The sequence below is a fragment of the Prionailurus viverrinus genome, chromosome D1 (genome assembly GCF_022837055.1).
Source record: "Prionailurus viverrinus isolate Anna chromosome D1, UM_Priviv_1.0, whole genome shotgun sequence".
NCBI lineage: Eukaryota > Metazoa > Chordata > Mammalia > Carnivora > Felidae > Prionailurus > Prionailurus viverrinus.
The window spans coordinates 115,321,848-115,344,598 of NC_062570.1; the positions used below are offsets into that span (position 1 = coordinate 115,321,848).

At 59.4% G+C, this 22,751-nt stretch overlaps 1 protein-coding gene across 1 annotated transcript in view; it reads right to left on the bottom strand.

The window, feature by feature from the left end:
• The window catches only part of PTDSS2 (phosphatidylserine synthase 2), a 21,187-nt gene extending 1,550 nt beyond the window's left edge, over nt 1-19,637 (bottom strand). Inside the window, exons 1-10 of the mRNA XM_047823604.1 lie at nt 19,294-19,637; nt 12,381-12,482; nt 7,576-7,658; nt 3,678-3,745; nt 1,676-1,810; nt 1,225-1,275; nt 811-924; nt 600-718; nt 248-362; nt 29-174 (exon numbers count right to left, since the gene is read on the bottom strand). Coding sequence (XP_047679560.1) covers nt 29-174; nt 248-362; nt 600-718; nt 811-924; nt 1,225-1,275; nt 1,676-1,810; nt 3,678-3,745; nt 7,576-7,658; nt 12,381-12,482; nt 19,294-19,475 — 1,115 coding nt within the window. The 5' untranslated portion in view covers nt 19,476-19,637. The remainder of the gene's footprint in view (nt 1-28; nt 175-247; nt 363-599; nt 719-810; nt 925-1,224; nt 1,276-1,675; nt 1,811-3,677; nt 3,746-7,575; nt 7,659-12,380; nt 12,483-19,293) is intronic.
• Between the last annotated feature and the right edge of the window lie 3,114 nt (nt 19,638-22,751).

Here is a 22,751-nt window from a genome sequence, read left to right on the forward strand (position 1 = left end):
GTGCCCAGGCCCGCCCCCCCGCTCTCACGGGTCATCCATGAAGTCGTAGATCTCCCGCATGGCCACGCCGCCCACGTTCACAAAGAAGACCAGCCGCAGGAGGACCAGGTAGTGCTCGGGGGGCATCCACAGCACGAACTTCAGGTAGAACGTGTTCAGCTCTGCCAACAGAAACTGGGGGACAGAGGAGGGTGGGCGGCGAGCCGGGCTGCCCAGCAGGCGCGCACACGAGACTGGCCAGCCTTACCACCAGGATGATGCCGCACACGGCCAGCCAGCGGCGCAGGCTGGAGGCGGGCTTCCACTCGAAGCGGACCCAGCTGTAGGGCGTGAACTGGAAGGCGATTCTCTTCATCTTGCCCCTGGGAGCACAGGTGCCCGTCAGCCCGGGGCCCCTCTGCTCCACCTGGCAGCCATGCTGGGGGCCCGTGATGGGCGGGAGACCCCACTCCCCAGCGCCCTCCCGGGTCACCTAACGGGGGCAGCTCCTGGAGAGCCTCTGAAAAATGCTGGCGGGGGATGAGGAGGACCTGATTAGACAGGCTGGGGTCGGGCTGACATCCCTCCCCCCACGGACCAGGGCAGCTAGAGAGCCGTACTTGTAGGTCGGAATGTTCCAGAGGCCCTGCCACTTGTACGTCTTCAGAGACAGCCACTCAAGAGTCTTCATGCCGCAGTAGATGCCCAGCCCATTGCAAATGAGCACATCCATGATCCACTGGGGACGGGAGCCAGGGAGGTGGTGGGCGCCTGTGGTCCCCAGTCCCATCCTGCCCTCGACCCCCCCCCAGGGCAGCTGCTGGCACTTACGTGATCCCACCAGCACTCGCTGAAGTTGGGCAGCTGGTGCTCTAGGCTGTACTCGAGGAACTCGAACATCACACTCACGATCGTGCACATCCACCAGTCACGAATCATCAGGGTCTGCAGGCCGCGGCAGAGCGTCAGCCGCTCCAGGGCGACACCCCTGACCCCCTCGGGAGCGGGGCGAGGCACTGGTTGGAGGCCACGACACCAAGGACAAGTGCGGGTCGGGGCAGGACCCAGGGTGCCCAAGCAGTCGTGCCGACTCTCTGGACAGCTGCCTAGCCTGAGCCGTGGCCCCCAGACCCTCGCCCACCACAGTCAACCACTCTGAACGTCAGCCTGTGGCTGGGAAGTGGCTTCAGAGCACAAGGCAGACCTGAAAACCAGGGTGTCCTTCTGACGACGAGGTCACCTTACCTTCAGGTACCAGCCAAGAAAGTGCGCAGGCACAAAGCCGTCCAGCTTGTCCTGTGGGGACAGGACACTGGCCTCGTGCACGGCCCACAGCCGCTGGTCCCTCCTTCTCCATGGGCACCTGGGCCCGGTTCCTGCCTCTCTGAGCTGTGCTGACTGGATCCCAGGGACAAAGCTGGGATCCCGCACGCAGGCGGACAGCACGCCCTGACCACAGAGGAGAGCGGGTCTCCAGGCTGAGACGCAGGGACCTGCCCCACAAGGGGGCTGCACGGACCCTTCGCCAAGTGGGCTAAGCTGAAGGGAGGTCAGGCAGGAGGGACCCCACCCTGTCTGATCTGCAGAACGACCGGGGTTCCAGAAACATGCAGGACAGGTCAGCACCTGGGGAGCTGATTAAACACGTGACTCCTGGCCCCACCCCGAGCACGGAGCTCCTAGGGCCCGCCTGTACCCAGACGTTGTGGAAGGGGTCACTCTCGTTGTCTGCGTCGTAGATGAGGCAGTTTCCCCCGTAGTCCCTCTCCGGCAGTGGGACTCCCAGCTTGGGGTCCACATACTTCAGAAACTGGCGGCCATCCTGGACAGTCTGCAAGGCCAGCGCCCTGGTCAGTGAGGCCACATGCTGCTGGTGGCGACGGGAGAGCTCGCCTAAAGTCCCGAAAGCGTGCGTGTGGCCTGGGGTGTGTGGATGACGCCTCTGCCGAGTGGGGACAAACACCCTGCAGCGCAGGGACGGGCAGACGTGGTGGGGGTGGGGAGGCCCCGAGTCCAAGGAGATGCGCCACGCTCCCCACGTGGAGGCTGTGTGGGTGGGGACACAGGTGGGGTCACAGGCCACGGGTCTTGCTACTGCCCCTCTCCACAGGCCCTCCCAGAAGAAACACGACATCAGGTCAGCCTTCCCAGACACGGATACCAACAGCAGCAAACCGCCCTTTCTGGCCTTAGCGCTAAGGAGACTTCTGGGGTCGACAGACGGAAGGCTGCCTGCGGCAGACACAGCCTCACCCCTCCCTCGGGCCGCCTCTGGCCACTGGCCCACAGGGAGTGGCCCCGGGAGGCCTGAGGTCAGGACACCATCCCCTCACTCCTGCCCCAAGTACCAGCCAAGGGACGAAGCAGGGCAGAGGATGAGGTCGGGTGACAGACGTCTTCTGGCCTCAGACCCGCATCACATCTGTGCCAGACAGACGCACTGCCCTGTCCTGCAACTCGACCTGTCCCCAGCTTGGGGTCTGTGGAAGTGACCCTCAGACCGTGACATCAGCCACGGGATCGGAGGCTGGGCACTGCTGTATCCAGAGAGCACGAACCCACACACTCGGGCACAGCTGTGCCAGGTGCGGGCTGCAGACCCCGAGCAGGACAGCCCCGTGGTGCGAGCACCGCACCACGGGACACTTGGCTGAGCCAAAAACGCAAACAAGGCCAGGAGAGGCGGCCACGGTAAGGGTTCCGACAAGCGCGGTGCCGCCCAGGGTCTGGTGGCAGGAGCGCTCTCCTGGAGGGAGCCACTGGCCAGTCGTGCCGGGAAGCCGTGCAAGCAGACCTAACACGTGCTCGGGTGCACACGGGCCTGTCACCAGCAGCCCCACTCAGGAAACGGCTCCCGCTCGAGGTCAAGGCCGCCCCACCCAGCAGGAGATGGCCCACGACCCCCACGACCCCGACGCCCTCCAAGGGCCCAGGAGGCACAAGGGAGCGCGCCCCCAGGGGGTTCTCACAGGGCAGGACTTGGTGGTGGAGGGAGAGCAGGTCGGCGCTCTGGGGGACACGAGCCACTGTTGTGTCCTAGACATGGGTTTACACATACAGGTGTCAGTACTCAGAACCATACACCGCGCTAAGAGTGAATCTCACCACGTGGCGACAAACCACGAGAGACAGAACTGACGGGAGCTGTGAGCTTGTGAATAAGAAAGTACTTTGTAAACTGAAGGTCACCGTCTAGGTGCACGTGGGGTTGAGCAGAAGGAAAAGCTTCAGTAAAGAGACACCAGTGCCAGCAAGTGGGGAGCCACGGTTTACTACGGAGAACGTTCCGGCCTCCCTCCGGACCATCCTGCTGCACAAGGTGCGCTCGGAGGGAGAAGCCCCGAGGACTAAACCCCAGGACCAGCGAGTGGGGGTGCCGCCCTCCCCAGGGGTGGGACCCTGCTGCTCGGGGGACAGGCAGGCGTCCCACCCGAGCAGACCGTCCCACTGGGCCCCGTCCCCGCTCGCCAGCGGGGACCGTCTGGGCAGGGCCCACACGCGGCTCAGGGCAGAGACCCTGCTGAGACGCGGTGCCCGCAGCCTTCCCAAAGCGGACCCTTCTGGAGGGCCCCCCTCACAGCCTCGCTTCCTGCCAAAGCTCCCGAGGGGCTGGTGGGCAAAGCCTTCTCGGACACCTTTCGCTTACCGGGGCCGCGGCACCGCCCCCACTCCCAGATTATCCAAGAAAACCCGCTCACCTGGAAGAGTATGAAGATGAGGAACAGCTCATAGACCACGCTGACGCAGAGCCAGAACCTCCAGTAAGCTAAGAGACACAGAACACAAGCGTCAGGGGCGCCAGCCCCGCCACTGGCCGGCAGCACGCCTGCGCGAGGCCTCACTCAGAAGCGAGCCTGGGCTGTGCCCATGCCTCCGGCCAGTGCTCCCAGCTTCCCTGCTCCCCCCTCCTCGGGGGCCAGAAGCGGGGGCCGCCAGCGCCCTTGCGCGTGTGTAGCGGTGAGACCTCTGACCTTTACCGCTGAGGAAACCTGCAGTGGGTTTCTGCCGGACGCCTTTTGGCAAGTTAAGAAAACCTACGAATCCCAGCATGCTAAGTTTTCACCATGAATGCGTAGGAGACTTCGTTTTCCTTCAGCGCTAACGCGGTGAGTTGCACTGACAACGGTCTCCGATGCCAAGCCGGAGGCTAGACCGACCCTGCTTCTGTCGAACTTTCAGGAGACTCCCATCTCCACCCGCACCGCGGGTCCCCGGAATACACACTTCCCAGCTGCTGAGGGAGATCTTCAGTGTTCTCACCACAAAAAAGAAACTAATTCTGCGGGGGTGACGGGGGGCTGTCAATCATCTGGTCTACCTTAAACCCACACGTCGTTCTGGGCCAGTGAAATCTCAATAAAGCAGAGAAAAAAGCCACTTGTCCCCCAAATTCCTTTTATCGGCCACCTGGTTTTCATCCCTCGAAAGGGGAGGCTCAGATTTTTGCCAGGGGAGGAAAGAGCAGCAGAGGAAGCATCTAAAACCATCGTCTGAGACAAATGACGGGGGAGCACGTGGCTCTTGGCTTCGGCTCAGGTCGTGACCTCAGGGTTCATGAGACCAAGCCCCACAGGGGGCTCTGCGCCGGCAGCCTGGAGTCGGCTTGGGATTCTCTCTCCCTCTGCCCCGCCCCCCACTCACGTGCGCACCCCCTCAAAATAAATTAAAAAAACCACAAATGGGGCGCCTGGGTGGCTCGGTCGGTTCAGCGTCCGACTTCGGCTCGGGTCATATCTCACCGTCTGTGAGTTCGAGCCCTGCGTCGGGCTCTGTGCTGACAGCTCAGAGCCTGGAGCCTGTTTCAGATTCTGTGTCTCCCTCTCTCTCTGACCCTCCCCTGTTCATGCTCTGTCTCTGTCTCAAGAATAAATAAACGTTAAAAAAAAATTTTTTTTTAAAAACCACAAATGACAACTCTCACCTTCCAACAATCCTGACAATCCTGTTTAATACCGGCCTAAACTATCCACTTTCCCGTTGCTTGTGTCTGCTTAAAAAACCACCACCAGCTTAGTTTTAAAAACGATTTTCCCTGAATAAAAACGGTGGTGCTTACAAATGTGGAAGAGACCCTGGCCCCGCTGGCCTTGGGGATCCCAGCCGCCGGCAGGGGGAGGGAGGGGAGCTGGTAAGGAGGCGCTTGTGTGGGGCTCCGGGGCCCAGCCAGCACCCTCGGGCTTGTGAAACCTCCGCTCGCAGCTCACGCAGGCAGGAAGCACAAAGCACGAAGGACGCTTTGCTCAAGTGCCTCTGGGCGCGGGGTGAACAGTGGACGTGACAAACTAGCCTTGCTGCTGTGGAGTCTGGGAAAAGCCTGGAAAGTTCTCTGGTCAAGGCTGCAGCAGGATCTAAAAGGGCCTGCGGTAAAGCGACTCAGGGTGCTTCCCCGGAGCGCTCGCCCCACAGCCACGCGAGGGCACCTTCCTCACGGACCCTGTGACACTGAGCTCGTCTGCTCCCCTCCCCGACCGCTGCCCCCCTCCCCCATCAGAGGGCCTCCAGCTGGCCATACCCCACTGCCCATCCCCCTCCACCTGTAGAACCCCCAGGGCCCGCCCCGCCCCCAAACATGCCACGGGTGCACCCCTGGTTTCCCTGAGCACCCGCCCCACCTGCACACCCACTTTCTTCCTGCGCATCAAATCCAGCGGCCCCCGCAGCCCTCACAATATTCTGTTTACTCCAGCTTCCAGAGGGAGCCACGCATGAAAACAGAAATCGTGAAGAGAAGGGTGCCTTTTTCACGGGCCAGCTTCAACTGGAACGGTAGCCAATTCAAGTTTCCCAACAAAGCACCTTGTTTCTGGGCCAGAAAACCCTCCCCACCGTCCCCATGGCGTGCTGCCCAGGGCTGAGGGGACCACTTCCCATGTGCTCTGACTTGACAAGTTTGAGGCGTCCTGCCCGCCACCAGGGAGCAGGTGCCCCAGAGCGGGCCCCCGCATTCGGTAAATCACAGACCGGCAGGGAAGCCGCTCACACCAAGCGACCAAAGCGAAAGGCAGGCGCAGCAGAGCCCAGCACGCAAGATGGGAGCAGGTGACCGGCACCCCAGATTGAACGGGATGCAGGGCCTCCCAGGAGCCCAGAGGCCAAGCAGCTGCCCACCGCTGTCCGATCCCAGGCTGGGCCCAGTGCCCACAAGCGACCTGCTCCGCCCCCCCTCCGTCCGCTGACTCTCCAGAACTCTTCCCGGCCGATCCAACAGGCACCCGGACTTTTGTCGTGACTTTTGGTGGCTTTTAAAGTGTTCTCTCACTCTGGCTAGTTCAGACCCTTCTGAGGCCCAGAAGACTGAGCAGGTGGGGAGCCGCGGGGCCAGGCCGTGCAGCTGCATGCACTCACCACTGCCCCTCCGGCAGGCACCAGGCGGTGTCACCCAGTGTCAGCGTCCCAACCAGGCATCGAGGGGGGCAGAGTGGCCGGTGAGACCAGCCAGCGCAGGTTCCCCAGCCAGGTGCCCCCGCACCGCTCGGAGCACCCGGGGACCTAGCTCACAGCCACGGCGCTCACCGACCCCTTCCCCAGGGCAGTCCGGTCACCTCCAGCATGGCCTAAAATAGTCCCGCCCTTTAAGCTGCTGCTTCTCCTCCCAGGACTTTGTGCTACACGAATGATCGGACACAGGCGATGGTACGACTGGGAAACAAACCGGAGTGCGTTCAGATGACCACCAAACGAGCAGCCATTAAATATCTAGTTGCCAAGTAAAAAATGAGTAAGGGGGTGTTTGTGTTTCCCTGAAGTGAGGAAGTCTGATATAGAACCACAGAGTGGGATCCCATGTTTAAATGCTACGTGTGTACATGCGTGTGCAGAGACACACTAAACCTTAACAGTGGCTTCTTCCTGTGAGTGGCTTTTGTTTCTATTTTAAAATACTTTCTGTACTTTCCAAGTATTCTACAATGAATACACACCCCTATTAAGACAGAAAAGAAACAAAGGTTCTAAGATGACAAAGGTTACTAAGTTGTAACATTTCAGGAAACCAACCATGCCTTGCCCTCAGAGGCGGCCCCTCAATGAGGCTGGAGCCCTAGACACACTGGGGCTGGGGCAGGGCAGGGGGCAGGACCAGAGGTGGGGGGCAGGGGCAGGACCAGCAGTGGGGGGGCAGGGGGCAGGACCAGGGGGCAGCTCGAGCATTGCTCTGCAGCTCCGAGGCCCAGAGGGTTGTTGGAACTCCCTCAACTTGGGGGTTGGGGGTTAGAGACAGGAGAACTCATTGCAGATGGCACCCAGTGAGCAGGCCAATGGCAGGGCCACCAGCTGAAGCCCATGCCGACCCCGCTGGCCAGTCCTGGGGCACCAAGGTCTGCAGAAGCAGCCCCCTGAGACACAGTGGGTGGAAGGCACACGGTGGGGGGGGGGGGGGGGGGAAGGACAGCTGCGGGACAAGGTGAGGAGCAGAGACGGGAGAAGGAGCTGCAGGAAACCCAGCCCTCGCCCTCAGCTGTGACAGTGCGCCCTGGCTGGCGGGAGGGGCTGGGAAGAGGAGGACAGGACATTCACACCCGGCAGCACAGACACGGAGCGACTGCTGGGGACAGAACCGTCACATGGGCACACACGGAAAGAGAAAGGGCAAGTTACCTGGATGAGGTCTGGAAAATGGCCCGTCTTTAGCTTGTGTGACTCCAAAACATAAGAAAACCAAAATACTGGCCACAATACCTCTGCAAACAAAGAACAAACAGCCCCTCAGTGTGTGTCTCCCAGGCGGGAGGTTGGGGGTAGGAGGGACCCCAGGATGCCCTCTGCAGTGACAGCCCCTGTCCCCAGGGAGGGAGGAGGCCGGGCCTCACGGGGGCGGGGGGGGGGGGGGGCGCCCAGGCCAACTGCCAGAGGCAGACCCGCCCTCGGGACGAGACCCTTGGTGGAGGCTGTGCGTCGTTTAGGTTGCAAAGCGGTGCCCACTAGTGTGTGTGCTTCCCATTGAAAGAGCCCCTGAAATCCCACATGTGACCACCCAGGGCACCGAGGGCCCGCCGAAGACAGAAGGATGCTAGGGTCGAAAGGCTCTCTGCTCCCACAAGGCAAGGGCAGCACCCCCCACGCAATCCCCACAGGGCTAATTCACAACAGGACCAAGCAGACGTGCTGCAACCACAAGTGCACAGACACACAGAGATGTGCCTGCCCGGGGGGGGGGGGGACGGGACAGGAGCAAGGAGGACACGCAGACAGCAGTGCTCACGCTCCGTTCACACGGCCACCGCCCGCCCAGCGCAGGGTCTGAGGGGGGCAGTGCCGCCTGCCCTCCCCACTGCCGGCAGTCCCGTGGCAGGGACGCACATTGCTGTTTGCAGCTGGGCTGCTGCCCTCCAACACGCACGATGCGACACCACACGGGAGGCCGGAGGCGTCGGCCTGGAAGCACCTGCCCCCCCCCCCCCCCCCCCCCGCCACCTGCTAAGAGCGCCCAGGGTCCAGGGCAGGCACCGGTGAGGCGGGGCCCCATAGGACACCGCCTGCCAGCCCCTCCGCTCCTGCCTGCCCCTCTGTGGCCAGGGTGTGTTCCGATCACACCGGGCAACATGCTGCTGTGGGTGTGCAGAGCGGTCCTGTCCCGAGTAGGACAGGCTCCCTGCTCCTGCCGGCCTCCGGACCACAGTAAGTGTGGAGGGACCGATGGACACTGGCCACTGCGCTCAGCAGGGCGGGACCCACATCCCCATCACAGGGGCTGACACAGAGGGCCCGTGAGGTGCCCACTGCTCAGGGCAGGGTGTGGGGAGGCGGGAAGTCTGCAAGGGGCTGCCTGGAGGGGCACACAGACCCCCACTAGGCAGCACTCCCAGTGTGACACCCTCCACCCCCAGGAGAGGCCCCTCCTGGCACGACCAAGAGATAGCTTTGGAGCCACGGGTGACCCCCAGAGAAGTCACCACCAGAACAGAACGAGGGAGGTGAAGTCTCAGGGCGCCTGTGCCCCACCTGCCCTCACCAGGTCAGAGTCTCGATTCCAACCTCGGTTGTACATCTTGAGGCAGTGTTTAGGGTCACTTGGCAAGATCTGTGAGTCGGGCGAAGGATGTACAGTATCCCCCCCACTCCCTGCACCCAGGTCTGCGTTAACACCCGACGTGGGGATGGGGCGTCTGTCACAATTTACGAATCCACACCGGTACATTAACCACAGTCCACTGTTTTCAGACTTTCTCACTTTTCATCCAAAGTCCCTTTCCTGGCCCAGGACCCCACCAGGACCCCCATGACATTCGGGGTCAAAACCCCCCTGGGCTGTGACAGTGCCTCAGGCGTTGTTTTGGATGGCCTGCCGTTTGAAGACCGGTCAGGTGCTCTGGAGGACGACCCTTAGCGAATGCCATCTGCCGCTTTCTGTGATTTCGATCTTGTTTTTGGGAGTAAGATCACATCACACCGACATGATCTCTGACGTCCCCTGGCTGGGACACACCTGTCAGGTGCCCTCCCTGCTCTGCTCTTGGCGGGGGAGGGGTCCCCCTACACAGCCTGCACGCAAGGGCTGGGAGCACCTATGTTTATCTGGAATCTATCTACACGGGCTACTTGTCTCCTCCCTCACTTACTTTATCATTTATATTGGCACGGACTCACCGATATGCATTTTATACTTCGGATTATGATGTGGTGATAATTTATAGATTTTTTTTTTTTTTTTTTGCTCAAATTGTATCCATTTACCTACTTTGACCATTGGGAGCCCTTTCGATGGTCTCCTGTATCAGAGCTTTAACATAACCCCATCTGTGGGGCGTTGTGCTTTTTTCTGAGCACTTCCTTTCCGGCGCTAGACGACCCTCCCAGACCTTCCTGGCATCTCCTGCCGCAGGCCTGGGTTCAGCCATTTCTCTGGGAGCCCCGGCTCCTTCCCTGGAGGATGGTCTTGGGAGCCACGTTCTGGGGGGTGACGTGCTCCTTGCCACTGGGGCATTATAGCTTCTGGGCCTCTCGGCCGATAGAGCTGTGTGTACAAACCGTGCAAACACACAAATGAGAAACGTTTCTCTGGGCAACCAGCTGTACCTACGTTAAGCTAAACACGAGTTCTTACTACGTCTCTGACCACCACCCGTTACCCCAGGGCCCATCCTCCCCTCGATCCCCTGTAACCTCCCACTCAGCGGTGAGACCGCACGGGGCTCCCACCGGCCGCCGACCTCGTACTCAGCTGCTCACTCCAGGACGCGGGCCGCAGGATCAGAACTGGTCACCTGACCCCGCCGGGAACAACTTCGTCAACTAGAGCCCGGCGCTCGCGGGCGGGTGCCCTGCCTTGAGTCTTACGGACTCCCGCCGCTTCAGTGAGGGGGTTTCACGCGTCTGTGACACCCCGAGAGTCTGGCCACCGTCTGCATCCCTTCCTGGGTCCCCGACGTCCGAAATTATCTTTCCTTCACTTGTGAACATTAGGTTTACTCTGTGTTGTTGAGTCCTGTGCACACTGACCAACGCACAGCCACAGGTCCACCATCATAGTTACCGTACAGAACACTCAAAACACTCTCCACACACCCCAGCGCTCTACCACTGGCTCCCCCACCGCCCTAGAAACCAGTGACCCTACCACCACTGCACCTTTACCAGAGTCACACGGTTGCAGCGTGCGTGGCCTTTCCACATAGCTTCTTTCACTTAGTAAGACGCGTCTGAGTTTCACCTACGTCTTTGCAGTGTTAAAAAGGAGACAGCAGGGCCAAAACAAAGTCACTTGGGCTGAGCCCCATGTCAGCAACCAGGAGCCAGGGACACGGCGCAGGGACAGGGCGCAGGGGCAGAGCCCCTACCCTCTGGCTGTGGCCTGGGAGACAAACTGGGGGCTCTGAAGCGCGTGCACTCATGGGCGGCCGGACACACCGCTGAGAGAGCACCCGGCGTCCTCACGGGCTACTGATGCCTGAGAGCAAAGAACGGTGCTCAGGACGCACTTCTGGGCCGGCGCTAACACCCCTACTTTACAAGCCTGGCCCCGCCAACCAAATCTGACCTCCGGTCCTCCGGCGCTGCCCTCTGCCTCTGTCCCTGCCCTGGTGCCCGTCACACCAGGGCAAGTGGGTCAGAGTTGCAACAGGGGCTTCCTGAGCCTGGGGGAGTCCATCCAGTGCAGAAACCTCACGGGAATCTGCTCTAAAACCAGCCAATCTTCCTCACACACTTCTGAGAGTGGCCTCAGAATCCGTGGGATTCCAGCAAGGGACACAACCGGCCAGCGAGTCTGGAAATAATACCGCAAAGGCAGTCTACCCGCTTCCCAACCCGCACAACGGCATCATGCCCGAGAAGCCCACTTAAAATTTTCCAAAAGCAGCAGTATCAGAGCTCAGCACGGCTCTGCACACACAAACCTGTACACTCTCAGATGCCCAAACTCACGGGCTCTGTGGTCCCGTGATTTATAATAAGAAACACTTGGCCTCCGCCCCGCCCCGCCCCTGGCACGGAGCCCCTAAACTGCAGGGATTTCTGAAGGGCTAAAGGTTTCTTGTGTTATGTCACTGAGGCAAGTCTCGGACCCTCACCTGAGGTTGAGGACTGGCCGCCAGGAGAACCAGCCACGGGACTGGAGGGCTGGAACTCTCTGTCCCACCCCCTGACCTCCGGGGATGGGAGAGGCGCTGAAGGCTGAGTCAAATCACGAAAGGCGATGGGACAGTCACTCATCCCCCACAAGACCCAGGGCACCAAGTTTTGAGAACTTCTGGGTTGGTGAACAGGTGGAGGTCGGGGGAGAGTGGCGTGCCTGGAGGGGACACGGATGCCCCAAGCCCTCAGACCTCGCCCCGGGCACCTCTCACCCCTGGCTGTCCCTCACTTACTTCCTTTTTAATCAACCGGTGATCTAGCAACACGCTTCCCCGAGTTCTGTGAGCCGCTCTAGCAAATTAAGAGTACCAAGAAGGGGGTCACAGAAACCTCTGATTTGCAGCCATTTGGTCAGAAGCACCGGTGACAACTGGGGCATGTGGCTGGCACCTGCAGGGGTGATGGGGGGTGATCTTGCAGGACCGAGCTGAACCGTAGGACACTCAGGCACTGCTAGTGGGATGTGTAGGGAGACCATCCCTCCCGCCAGAACTAGTGACCAGGACCCCTCTTGGGCTCCACCCCTGGAGGCGCTGAGGCACATTCTGGTCTGTTACTCGTGCGAATCCCTCACTGGCTGCAGGTCCACGAGGGGCAGCACCCTCAGGAGTCCTGAGACAGGTGGAGGAGGGGTAAACACAGCACAGAGCTCCAGGAGGCAGCCTGGGAGGGACGCTTCGGGCACACGCAGCGGGGACACCGGGAGCCCGGCCAGCCCGCGAGTGGATACTGGCCCCGCGAGCCACAGGCCGGCCTGCGGAGAGCAGGGTCCCCCCGCCCCCCCCAAGCACGCCAGGTGCCTGCACCCGCCAGGCCGGGGGCCGTGTTACCTCTTGGTGTTATAGGCCGTGTCCCGAGGCGTCTCCTCCAGCAGAGTCACGTAGCCGAGCACACAGGTGAGGATGAAGAGCACCGTCAGGGTGTGGGCGCGCCTGAAACCCAAACACACGGCTGGCGTCAGAGCCGGGAGCGCTACCGCACCTGGGACGCGCGGGCACGGCCGCAGCTCGGAAACCCCGGCTGGGAGCCGGCGGCCGGGCGGGAAGAGCGGTGGCGCGGTGGGCGCCACGGGCTGTGGCTCAGAGGAGGTGGCGGCCCTGCTGGGTCCGGGGTGGAGGCAGCGGGCAGCAGGTAAACGCGGCGGTTTCCACTGAGCACGATACGACCAGCCTCACAATTCGTGAAGCGACCACATCCGAGAGCTCCGAAAGGACAGCCCAGGAACACGGAGAAAGGGACCCCCGGACCCAAAGCGAGACGGTGCGTGTCCGCCGCGGAGAGACACGGGCTCCGGCCCCGTCCGTGAGACAGCGGACGGCCTCCCCGGGAAAAGGGCCCGCACCGGGCAGGCACCCGGACTGCGGGGCGAGCGGCCGATGCCGAGACTCCAGGCACTACCCTGGCTCTCCGCATCTAACACCTGCGAGTGCTTGGAGAGGACGCGACCCCTCCACGCCTCGTGTCCTGATCTCGGAGTGAGGATGCTTCCGCATCCAGCACAAACGTCTTTCAGGAACGAACCGAACACTCTCTGGGCAGGAAAGAGGAGACAGTAAGGAGAGAAGCAGGGCTGCTCCAAGAGCGCTGCCGGAGGAAGAGAGAAACCAGGCTGCCGCGAACGGAAAAAGGGCAAGAGAAACGACGAAACAGACTGTTCTCCGCCCCAGCTCTTCGAAACGTGTCCGCCCACGGCAAGCGGCCACTGTACCGCCGTGACGGGGCCGCCGTGGCCGAAGGAGACGCTGCACGGATCAACATGGACTCCATGTGGCAGATGTGGTCTCCCGGACGCAGAGACCGGGAAGCGGAGAAGGCTCACTGCATCCCTGCGGCAACAGCGGAGACGTAACCCAAACCCAAACCGACACGTCGGCGGGGGGGGGGGGCGCACATAACCCACCCGAGGCGCGGAGGGGACGGGGACGGAAGCAGAGACCGGAAACCGGCAGACCCCACTGCAGACTCATCACTAACTGACCGGACATCCCTAAAACACCTGGATGATGGAGACTGTGCCACACACAATACCGCTCGGCCGTGGGGGCCTCAGGCACGCCGAGAGGCCCGTCTCCGGGACGCACGCACCACACGACCCCACTTACGTGGCCTTCTCCAAGGCCAAGCTACGATGACAGAGACCGGGCCAGAGGCCGGAGTGAGGTCCTGTTCTGTGCCTGGCCCGTGATGGCGGTTCAGGAAGCTACGCGCACCAAAGCTACAAACAGACTCACTGTACAGCAACTTACAACAAAACGTTACGAATCGACCACTGTTGGTGCAAGGTCAGGATCCAGGGAAGCATGCCAGGAGAGCCGGAGTGGTCTACAGGGCACGGGGCAGAACGCCCGTCCCGTGTGCCTTCGAGAAGACACCACCCAGAGACCAGCACAGGTAAGGAGCACAGAGCAAGAACCCGCTAGGCCCAATTCCTGTCCCAGGAGTTCTCAACGGGTTTCTCCAAAGGGTGCATGTTTCCGAAGTGGCAAGTTGTTTCCCCACCAGTGACAGGTCGGTCCAAGGGGGCTCCAGGCCTCCAGAACTGGGAGAAGTGCCCACAGCAGGCAGACCAACAGTGTGCGGGGTTCATGGGAGCACCTGCTGGGAGCCACACCAACAGTGTGCGGGGTTCATGGGAGCACCTGCTGGGAGCCATCTGCCTAGGAAAGGGACGGGACTGTCCCAGGGGCCTGGCCATGGGCCTGCGCGGCCACCTGGCCCAGAGGGTTCCCAGCAAGGCAAGTGTCTATGAGAAAAGGGATGGGAAGGAGCCCCAGCCTCAGGGAGGAAGGAGAGTAAACTAGATTAACAGCCCACAAACTGGCATCAGACTTGCAGAAGGAAAAACAAGCTAGTCAGTTTGAGGAGAGACGACCACATGGTCTGGAAGAGACCCGAGGGGCAAAGGGAACACCTCGTTGATGCGCTGTGGCCCAGGACCCGTCCACGCGGCTTCAGGGACATCAGGACGCCAAGGTGCTGTGCAGGGGCCCGCCGGGCACCCCCCACCCCTCTACACACAGGCACCGGGTCCTGCCAGGATCTAAGAAACACACAGCACGAGAGGCACCCTGCAGGTGCCCCACCGAAACCGCATCTCTGGAGCACAGAAGCTTTTGTCCCAGGACTTAAAAAAATGACTTCAACCCTCTGGCTTCTTTCGTATTAATTTCCACAAACACGATAATCTTCCTATCGTTTCTCTGGGCTAAGACACATTCCCTGAGGAGCCCCAGACAGCTCCAGTCACAGATCTTTCCATCCTCCGAAAAAACACAAGGATTATCTGAAAATGAAAAACAACTTTTTGTCCTTTGAAATAAATGTTCCCACTGTCACTCGGTCAGTCACCCCCGGCCCTGTGGAAACAGGAATAAGGAATAAGTAGGCCTCCCTCTGTCCCATCCGAGGCAGGAAGGAGCACAAAGTCCAGGACCCAGAGGGAGAGCACAGGGCACCCAAGTCTCACAGAACAGCAGACTTCAGAACTGCTAAGGTCAAGTGCTACTAGGAAGTAAAATTTTTATTACTCATTATGATGAAATGCATCTTTACGAAGGCTCCCTCCTTCTGTACGGCAAGGGGACCTGAGCAGATGCTTTTCCAAAGACACAACGGCCAACAGACACGTGGAAAGGTGCTCGGCGGCACTCGTTATCGGGGAAGTGCAAATCAAAACCAGTGAGCTGTCACCTGACACCTGTCAGAATGACTAGCGTCAAAAAGACAAGCCACCAGTGTCGGAGAGGAGGAGGAGGAGGGGACCCCATGCGCTGCCGGTGGTGCGAACTGGTGCAGCCTCTGCAAACAGTATGGAGGTTCCTCGAGGAACGAGAATAAAGTTGCCGTAAGACTCAGTCATCCCACCTCCGGGGACTGGAGGGAACAAGACGCCAAGCTGGAAAGACACACGCTCCCCTAGGGAACTGCTGCCTTACTCAAGCAGCCCAAGTGCCCACCGACTGGACGGAAAGGAATGTTACCCAGCCACACCCAGGAATGGAATCTTGCCATCGGCAACACGGTGGCCCTCGAGGGCATCGTGCTGAGATCAGTCCGAGAAAGACAAACACCACGTGATCTCTCCTATGTGTGGAATCCAGACACAAAACCCAAGCTCACAGATAGATACAGAGGCACTCTGGATGAAGGCAGAAACGTAGGTGCAGACCACCTGCTGTCAGGAAGACGAAGTGGGGTCTGCATGGTCAGGACTCGATCCCTGACACAGCAGTCACTACAGGCAGCCGGCAGTGGTAAAGGGAAATGCCAGGTCGGCGCCCAGGAGACAGAATGCCGAGAATTCTTTCCGACCGCCGCTCAATCCACGGCCTGTGCTTTCCTCCCATTTTTCCCTGTGAAGTCCACGTTTCCTGCTCTGACAGTTTTCCTTGGAGAGGCAACGGGGCACAGTGGGAAAATACGGATTTTGGTCATCAGCTTTGCCACTCAGTAGACTTGCGGTCTTAAGCGGCTTTCTTCGTCTTTCAGAGCACCATTTCCACATGTGGAACACTCGGGGAGACCTCCTGTCCCTCCCAGACGCCCCCTGTCCCACCTCCCTGGTGCTGGGAAGACCAGCACATCCTCTGGGTTAGTGGCTAATAGAGAACTCAGGGAGCTCTGAGCGGCCGTAAATCCCGTGACTCTCCAGTCACTCAGCAAGGGCGAGGGCGTGAGGACAGCTGGCTCCCTGCCACGATGAGTGGAAAATACCCAGCTGTCAGTCCCTCTCTCGAGATGACCACGCTCATTATGCCAAGTGGGCAGGAAGGCAGGCCCGCCAAACCAATTAGAGAAAACGTGAAGGTGTGGCTGGCACACTGAGAGCACAAGGCAGCCTCGGCCAGGAAAGGCCAAGACCAGAGGGCCTGCCCCAGGTGTGCCAGAAGTGCCTGCGGCCGTGACACTGACCCTCCCCGGCTGCTGATCAACATGACCAAAGAGGAATCCGCTGCAGAGTCAAGCTTTCCAGATCCGGGCAGAGCTGGCAAAGCCCGACCCCACAATGACCGAGAAAGGCGTTTTCCAGAACCTGGGGCACCGAGATCACCCCTGCACACTCTTGCTGCTACTATCGGACGCTGTGGACAAGAGTCCTGGGGTCGCCGAGAGTGCTCACCCGAGGCCCAGTGTTACAACACACAAGCACACAGCAAGCACTCCCACAACGTCACAACCGTCCCTCCCCTCCCTGCTTTAGGAGCTGGTTAGGAAGTGTGCCAATCCGGTGTCAATTCACCCACCTTCCATCCACAGGTGGCAGCGTTCAGTAGCACCTCTCCAGGACATCAAGTCTCCAAGTGGCTCCCAGATAATCTTTAGGAAACGAGGGCTAACACATCTTTGTGCCGTCCCTCCGAGTCTGCGGTCCTGCTTCCCCCTGGATGTTCTGCACCAGAGGACCACCCCAACCAGTAGAAGACTTGGTGTCCTTGCCACCACAGACCCAGGCAGTCCTCACGCCCGCCCCCTTGGGCCTTGTTTCCGGGAGGCCAGCCTCAAGCTCCAAGGCACAGGCAAACACTGAACCGAATTACACAGCCCCTGGCCGACAGGGGATAACAAAGACACTCCAGAGTCCTCCTACGTGGCCGTGCACAGCACCGTCACTGGGCATCTTTGGGGAAAACCCTAAAAGTAAGGTTTCGAATCCTGCAAAAGTTCCTTTGAGTAATTCTGGAACAAAAAAATCATTTCCACAAATACTAACTTTTAATCTTTACAGGAGGTTTTGTACCATTCGTTACTAAAACTCTCTCAAACACAAAATAAAAGTTTTCAAAACCGTAACACATCAAGTCAGTGAGGAGAGACTAAAAAGGTGGCAAGTGGCTAAGCTCTACAGGTAAGAATGAGTAATTCTCACCAAGCAGGCATCTGGTTACCTGCCAGGAGAAATGAGAAGTTCCTTCCCCTATACAGGTGAGGGGGGGCCTGGGACGCAGCAAGGGCCTGCACGGACCACAGAGCACAGCACTCCTCACACCCGCGGTGGGGAGGCAGGAGCCATCCACCCAGGAGATCCACGAGGCAGGCCCCTGAAGCTAGCCAGCCCTGTCACACCTCCTCCTGGAAAGCCTTCCAGGCCCCCAGCAGCCCTCCTCATAGGTAAACTCGGCTATAGCAGGCACCTGTGTGTCCAGTACCCGACTGACCAAGCACCTTTGTGCACAGGACCCGAGGGCTGTCGTCGGCGTCTGCCTTTCACTGCACGAGGTGAGGCGTGTGCTCCCCGGTTCCTGCTGGGAGTATATCCCCTTCAGCCAGTATATCTCGTGATTCTGAGGCCCCAGGCTTACGCCAAAGTCTAAGCTTCCTGTTTGGTACCTGCTGCAGTCCCTAGAACAGCAACGGGCACCCAGCTGGGGCCCCCAAATATGTGCACGAGCAGGAAACAAGGACAGCCGCCGTGTCCTAGGATGAAGCCCTCCCTCCTGCAGCCCGAAGGGGCGTGCTCACAGACACAGCTGGTGGAGAGGCCTGGCCTGCATGCCGCAGGCCCAGCAGGTCCAAGAGTGCTCCAGTCTCTAGCTCAGGGGCCACAACGCCCTGGATGAAGCGTGCCATCCCTGTCTCGCTCCCACGGGCTCCGAGGCCACCTGAATGCACCGTGTCCCCAAAGCAAGGCTGAAAGCCAACCCTGCACGGCAGCTGCCAGCACCCACAGGGAAGACACCAACTTCATCCAGATGCAGGGCTGCAGCCCTATCAACACCCACCACCACCCTGTACCTCTCCTGAATCCGATAAAAAACACGACACCCATTCGGCCCCACGCGCGCCTCCTCTTCGGTTTCTGCCCCTGCGGCGGCACCCTCCCCTGAAACGTCCAATTACTCCCATCAGGCTCTCCGCATTCCCCGACCAGACCTTCCGTGACAATCCCACGGTTCGGTTCTCTGAAAAGCTGCCTCCACGTGGCATTCCCTTTGCAGCTGGAAGCCACATCTACCTCCCTCTGTCCCCCAGGGCCTACCGCAGGCCTCAAATGCAGGCACTGTCTTCTTGACAGGAACTCAGCATCCAGCAAAGAAAACCAAACCCCAGCCCTCAAGAAGCATGCTGTCTAGTACACGGGGTTTCTCTCTCTTACAGAGCAGCAAGGAGGCTGGGGAAGGTGAAGGGCTAGTCCAAGGTCACAGAGCCATGTGGCGTAGGAGCCACGCCTGGGACCTCACATACAGAAGTGCCCAATTCAGCATAAAGCAAGAGCGTGAACTCTTCCAACACAGGCTCGGGGCGGGGGGAGCGGTCAGGAATGCTCCCGGGGGCCTCTCCCTCCCCAACACCCGTTGAGGCAGACTGCGGGCAGCCTGACGCCGGGGCCTGGCTTGCAGACAGCGGTACGGGGGTCGAAGAGCAGGCTCCGCGAGAAGCCCCTGAAAGAGACAGAACCCTCATTTGACAAACAGCCGCTCAACTCCTGGCACGTGGGAAGGTGCTCGCGCTAACGTTACTGCTACGCGCTGGGGGGAGAAGCCGATTCCGCACGACGCAGGCGCTGCGAAGAAACAAGATGACAGCGGGCACAGGTGAATTTGGGACAGGAAAAGCCTCTCCGACATGACTCTGGAGCCTACTCCTCCCGGCATATGGGGCAGGGGTCACAGGTGCCGGGCGGGACCGCCGCGAGGGACCAGCCGCGGCCGGGCGGGTCTCGCAGGCGCCCCTCCACCCCGGCACGACGTGCCCATCACCCTCGCGCCCCCCGGGCCCCCCCCCCCGCCGACCGCCGCCCCTCACCAGAAAAAGGTGTTGGTGCCGTCGTCGTAGACCTCGGACTCCGTGCTGCGGCGGCCCGCGCCCGGCCCGCTCGCTCGGCCTGCGGTCGCGCCGTCGGGCGGCTCCTCCAGCGAGGCCTTGCCCGCCGGCACAGGGGACCCCTGCCGCGGTCCCCCCGCGCCTCTGCGCTCACCCCTCCGCATGGCGCCAGCCCAGCCGCTCCGCCCCGCGCCTTGACCCCACGCACAGCGGGTCACCGCGAGGGCGCGCTGCGCACAGCGCGAGGAGCGCCGGGAAGGGGTCGCGGCGCTCCCACGGCGGGGTCTTGGGAGAGCAGGGGTTGGGGGCGGCTAGGAAAGGGTGGGCGGTGCCTTGTGGGACTTGTAGTCCCTGCGGCCGGGCCGCGGGGCACGCTGGGTCTCGTAGTCTCCGACGCCGCGGGTCAGAAGCAGTGCTTGCTGGGAAGGATGCCGCCTCGTTGCTAGGAAACCGGAGCCCGCGGGCCGGGTGAGCTGGCGTCTCCCCGCGTCCTGGCGCGTAGGGGCAAGGCCAGACCCTCCTGCCCCGGCGGCGGGCCCCGAGCCTCTCGACCCCTTCGCCCTTCCGAGCGCCGGCCCTGGCCCCGCCGCAGCCTCGCCCGCGCTGCCTTGGAGCGTCTTCCCGCCGCGTGGTCGCACCCGCGTCCCTTTGGGGCGCCTCTCCACCCTCTATCCGACGTGCGAGGGGCCAGGTGCCGCCAGCCGCTCGGGGCTCTAGTCCGCAGGGTCCGCGGGCAGGCGGGTGGTTCTTTCACGGGGTCTCCGCGGTCGCAATGCCGTGGATTTGCTGGTTTGGGTTGGCTCAAATTGTTAATACGATGAGGGCCCCCGCAGAAAAAAAAAGGAAAAAAAAAAAAAAAAAGGCCCCTAAGCTCTTTGCTTTGAAGAACAGTGGCAGCTCCTTTGAAGCTTCCCGGGCAGTTACATGTGACACTAGGTGTGTGCCCAAGGGAGGATACAGAACAGGACACAGATGTCCGTGGCAACATGATTCGCAGTAGCCAGAGGGGCAAGCAAGCTGAGGTCCCAGAACTGGTGGATGGCTACCCAAAGTGTGGTCTGTCCGTACAACCATGGGAAATCACTCGGCCCTAAACGAGGAACAAGGTGAACCTGGAAAGCATTATGCTCAGTGAAAGAAGCCAGTCCCAGAAGATTACATATTATATGATCCATTTACACGAAATGTCCAGAATAGGCAAATTCATGGAGACATTAAGATTAATAGTTACCACGGGCTGGGAAAGGGAACGGGGCTGGGGGAGGTGATTGCTAAAGGGTACTGGGTTTCTTTAAAGGGCCATGGAAATACTCTAAAATTGCGGTGATGGTTGCACACATCTGTGAATTCACTAAAATCTACTGAACTGCACACTCCAAATGGCTGAATTGTGTGATATGTGAACTACACCTCAAAACTGTGTTTAATGTATATGTATGTGTTTACCTTGTGAACCCTAAAAATGAAACCGTCAGTTACTTTGCAAGCCAAATGGGTTTATTCTGGAATAACATTGCAACCTAGGACAAGCTAGCCACAAGAAAACCATAGGCACGTCTTGGGAACAGAAGGGAGGAGAGCTCTTTTACAGAGGGAGGGAAGAGTTGGGGGAGGGAGCTGTTATAAACTAAAAGTCCATTCGAGTAAACCGAGAGTTGGAAGTATAGTGGCTTCTTATTGGCTGAGCTGTTGCCCTGGGAAGAGAAAATCTTGCTTCCTCTTGCTGGGGTTCTGAAGTACTCTCCACCTGCAAGGTGTCTACCTTCCTGTTGGCTGTGTTGACAACTAGTGCTGTGCGTGAGCGCTCCCCCTGCTGGCCTCCTAACTCCATTATTTTAAAATATTTAAAAAAATTTTTTTTAATGTTTATTTATTTTTGACAGAGAGAGAGAGACAGAGACAGAGACAGAGCTTGAGTGGGGGAGGGGCAGAGAGAGAGGGAGACACAGAACTTGAAGCAGGCTCCAGGCTCTGAGCTGTCAGCACAGAGCCCGACATGGGACCCGAACCCACGAACTGTGAGATCATGACCTGAGCTGAAGTCCATCGCTCAACCGACTGAGCCACCCAGGCGCCCCCAAAAATATTTATTTATTTTAGCGTGTGCCAGTGGGGGAGAGGCAGAGACAGGGGACAGAGGATCGGAAGCAGGCTCTGTGCTGACACGCTGACGGCAGAGAGCCTGACGTGGGGCTCAAACTCAGGAACCTCGAGATCATGACCTGAGCTGAAGTCAGACGCTCAGCTGACTGAGCCACCCAGGTGCCCACCCTCCTGACTCCATTCTAAACGCGATTTCCTTTTACTAATTTTCACATTTTCCCCTTTTGATCAAGATCGTTCTTTGAAAGCATCCTGATCAAGAGTCAGGTTTTCCATATTTAATGCATCTGTCTCTCAGTGCTAGGGAGGACCTTTTCTGGTTGTCATGTTCCATGATGGAGGGAAAGTGCACAGCAGTTGGAAACCACTTAAGGCCACGCTGAGTAACAAGGAAGGTCAGGAGGGAGGACTCCCAGGTGCTCTCCATCTCTTGTGCGTGTTTATCGAGATCATAAGCATTGGAGATCATGGCTTTGGTACACCATTTTTACAAAAGTTTGGCAGGTGACAAAATGCAAAACTTAGACAAAACAGAAGTAACACTACAATTCCAAATCGTGTGATGCTTCTAAACTAGGACCCTGGGTCTGAAAGTAGCCAACTGAAATATTTATTGGCACCTGTTCTGACTTAGGGGAGAAGAGTTCTCCTCACAAAGGCAAACCTGGAGTCACGTATGCCTCCTGGAGGTCCCCACTTGAAGCAGCCACAAAAGCAGAATAGTGAACGCCATGAGAGCACACAGGATCAGGTGCGTTTGGGAGATTACAGTGCAGGTATAAACATGATGCAATGACTGATGAACTCTTTGCAATAGCAAAACCTCAAGGATGTATTAAAACTATGTTGTTATCGGGGCGCCTGGGTGGCGCAGTCGGTTAAGCGTCCGACTTCAGCCAGGTCACGATCACGCGGTCCGTGAGTTCAAGCCCCGCATCAGGCTCTGGGCTGCTAGCTCAGAGCCTGGAGCCTGTTTCCGAGTCTGTGTCTCCCTCTCTCTCTGCCCCTCCCCCGTTCATGCTCTGTCTCTCTCTGTCCCAAAAATAAATAAACGTTGAAAAAAAAACTATGTTGTTATCTTGGGGCGCCTGGGTGGCTCAGTCGGTTGAGCGTCCGACTTCGGCTCAGGTCATGATCTCACAGTCCGTGAGTTCCAGCCCCACGTCGGGCTCTGTGCTGACAGCTCAGGGCCTGGAGCCTGCATCAGATTCTGTGTCTCCCTCTCTCTCTCTCTCTCTGCCCCTCCCCCACTCTTGCTCTGTCTCAAAAATAAATAATAAAAACATTTTAAAAAATTAAAGAAAAAACTATGTTGTTATCTCAAAAGAACCGATTGG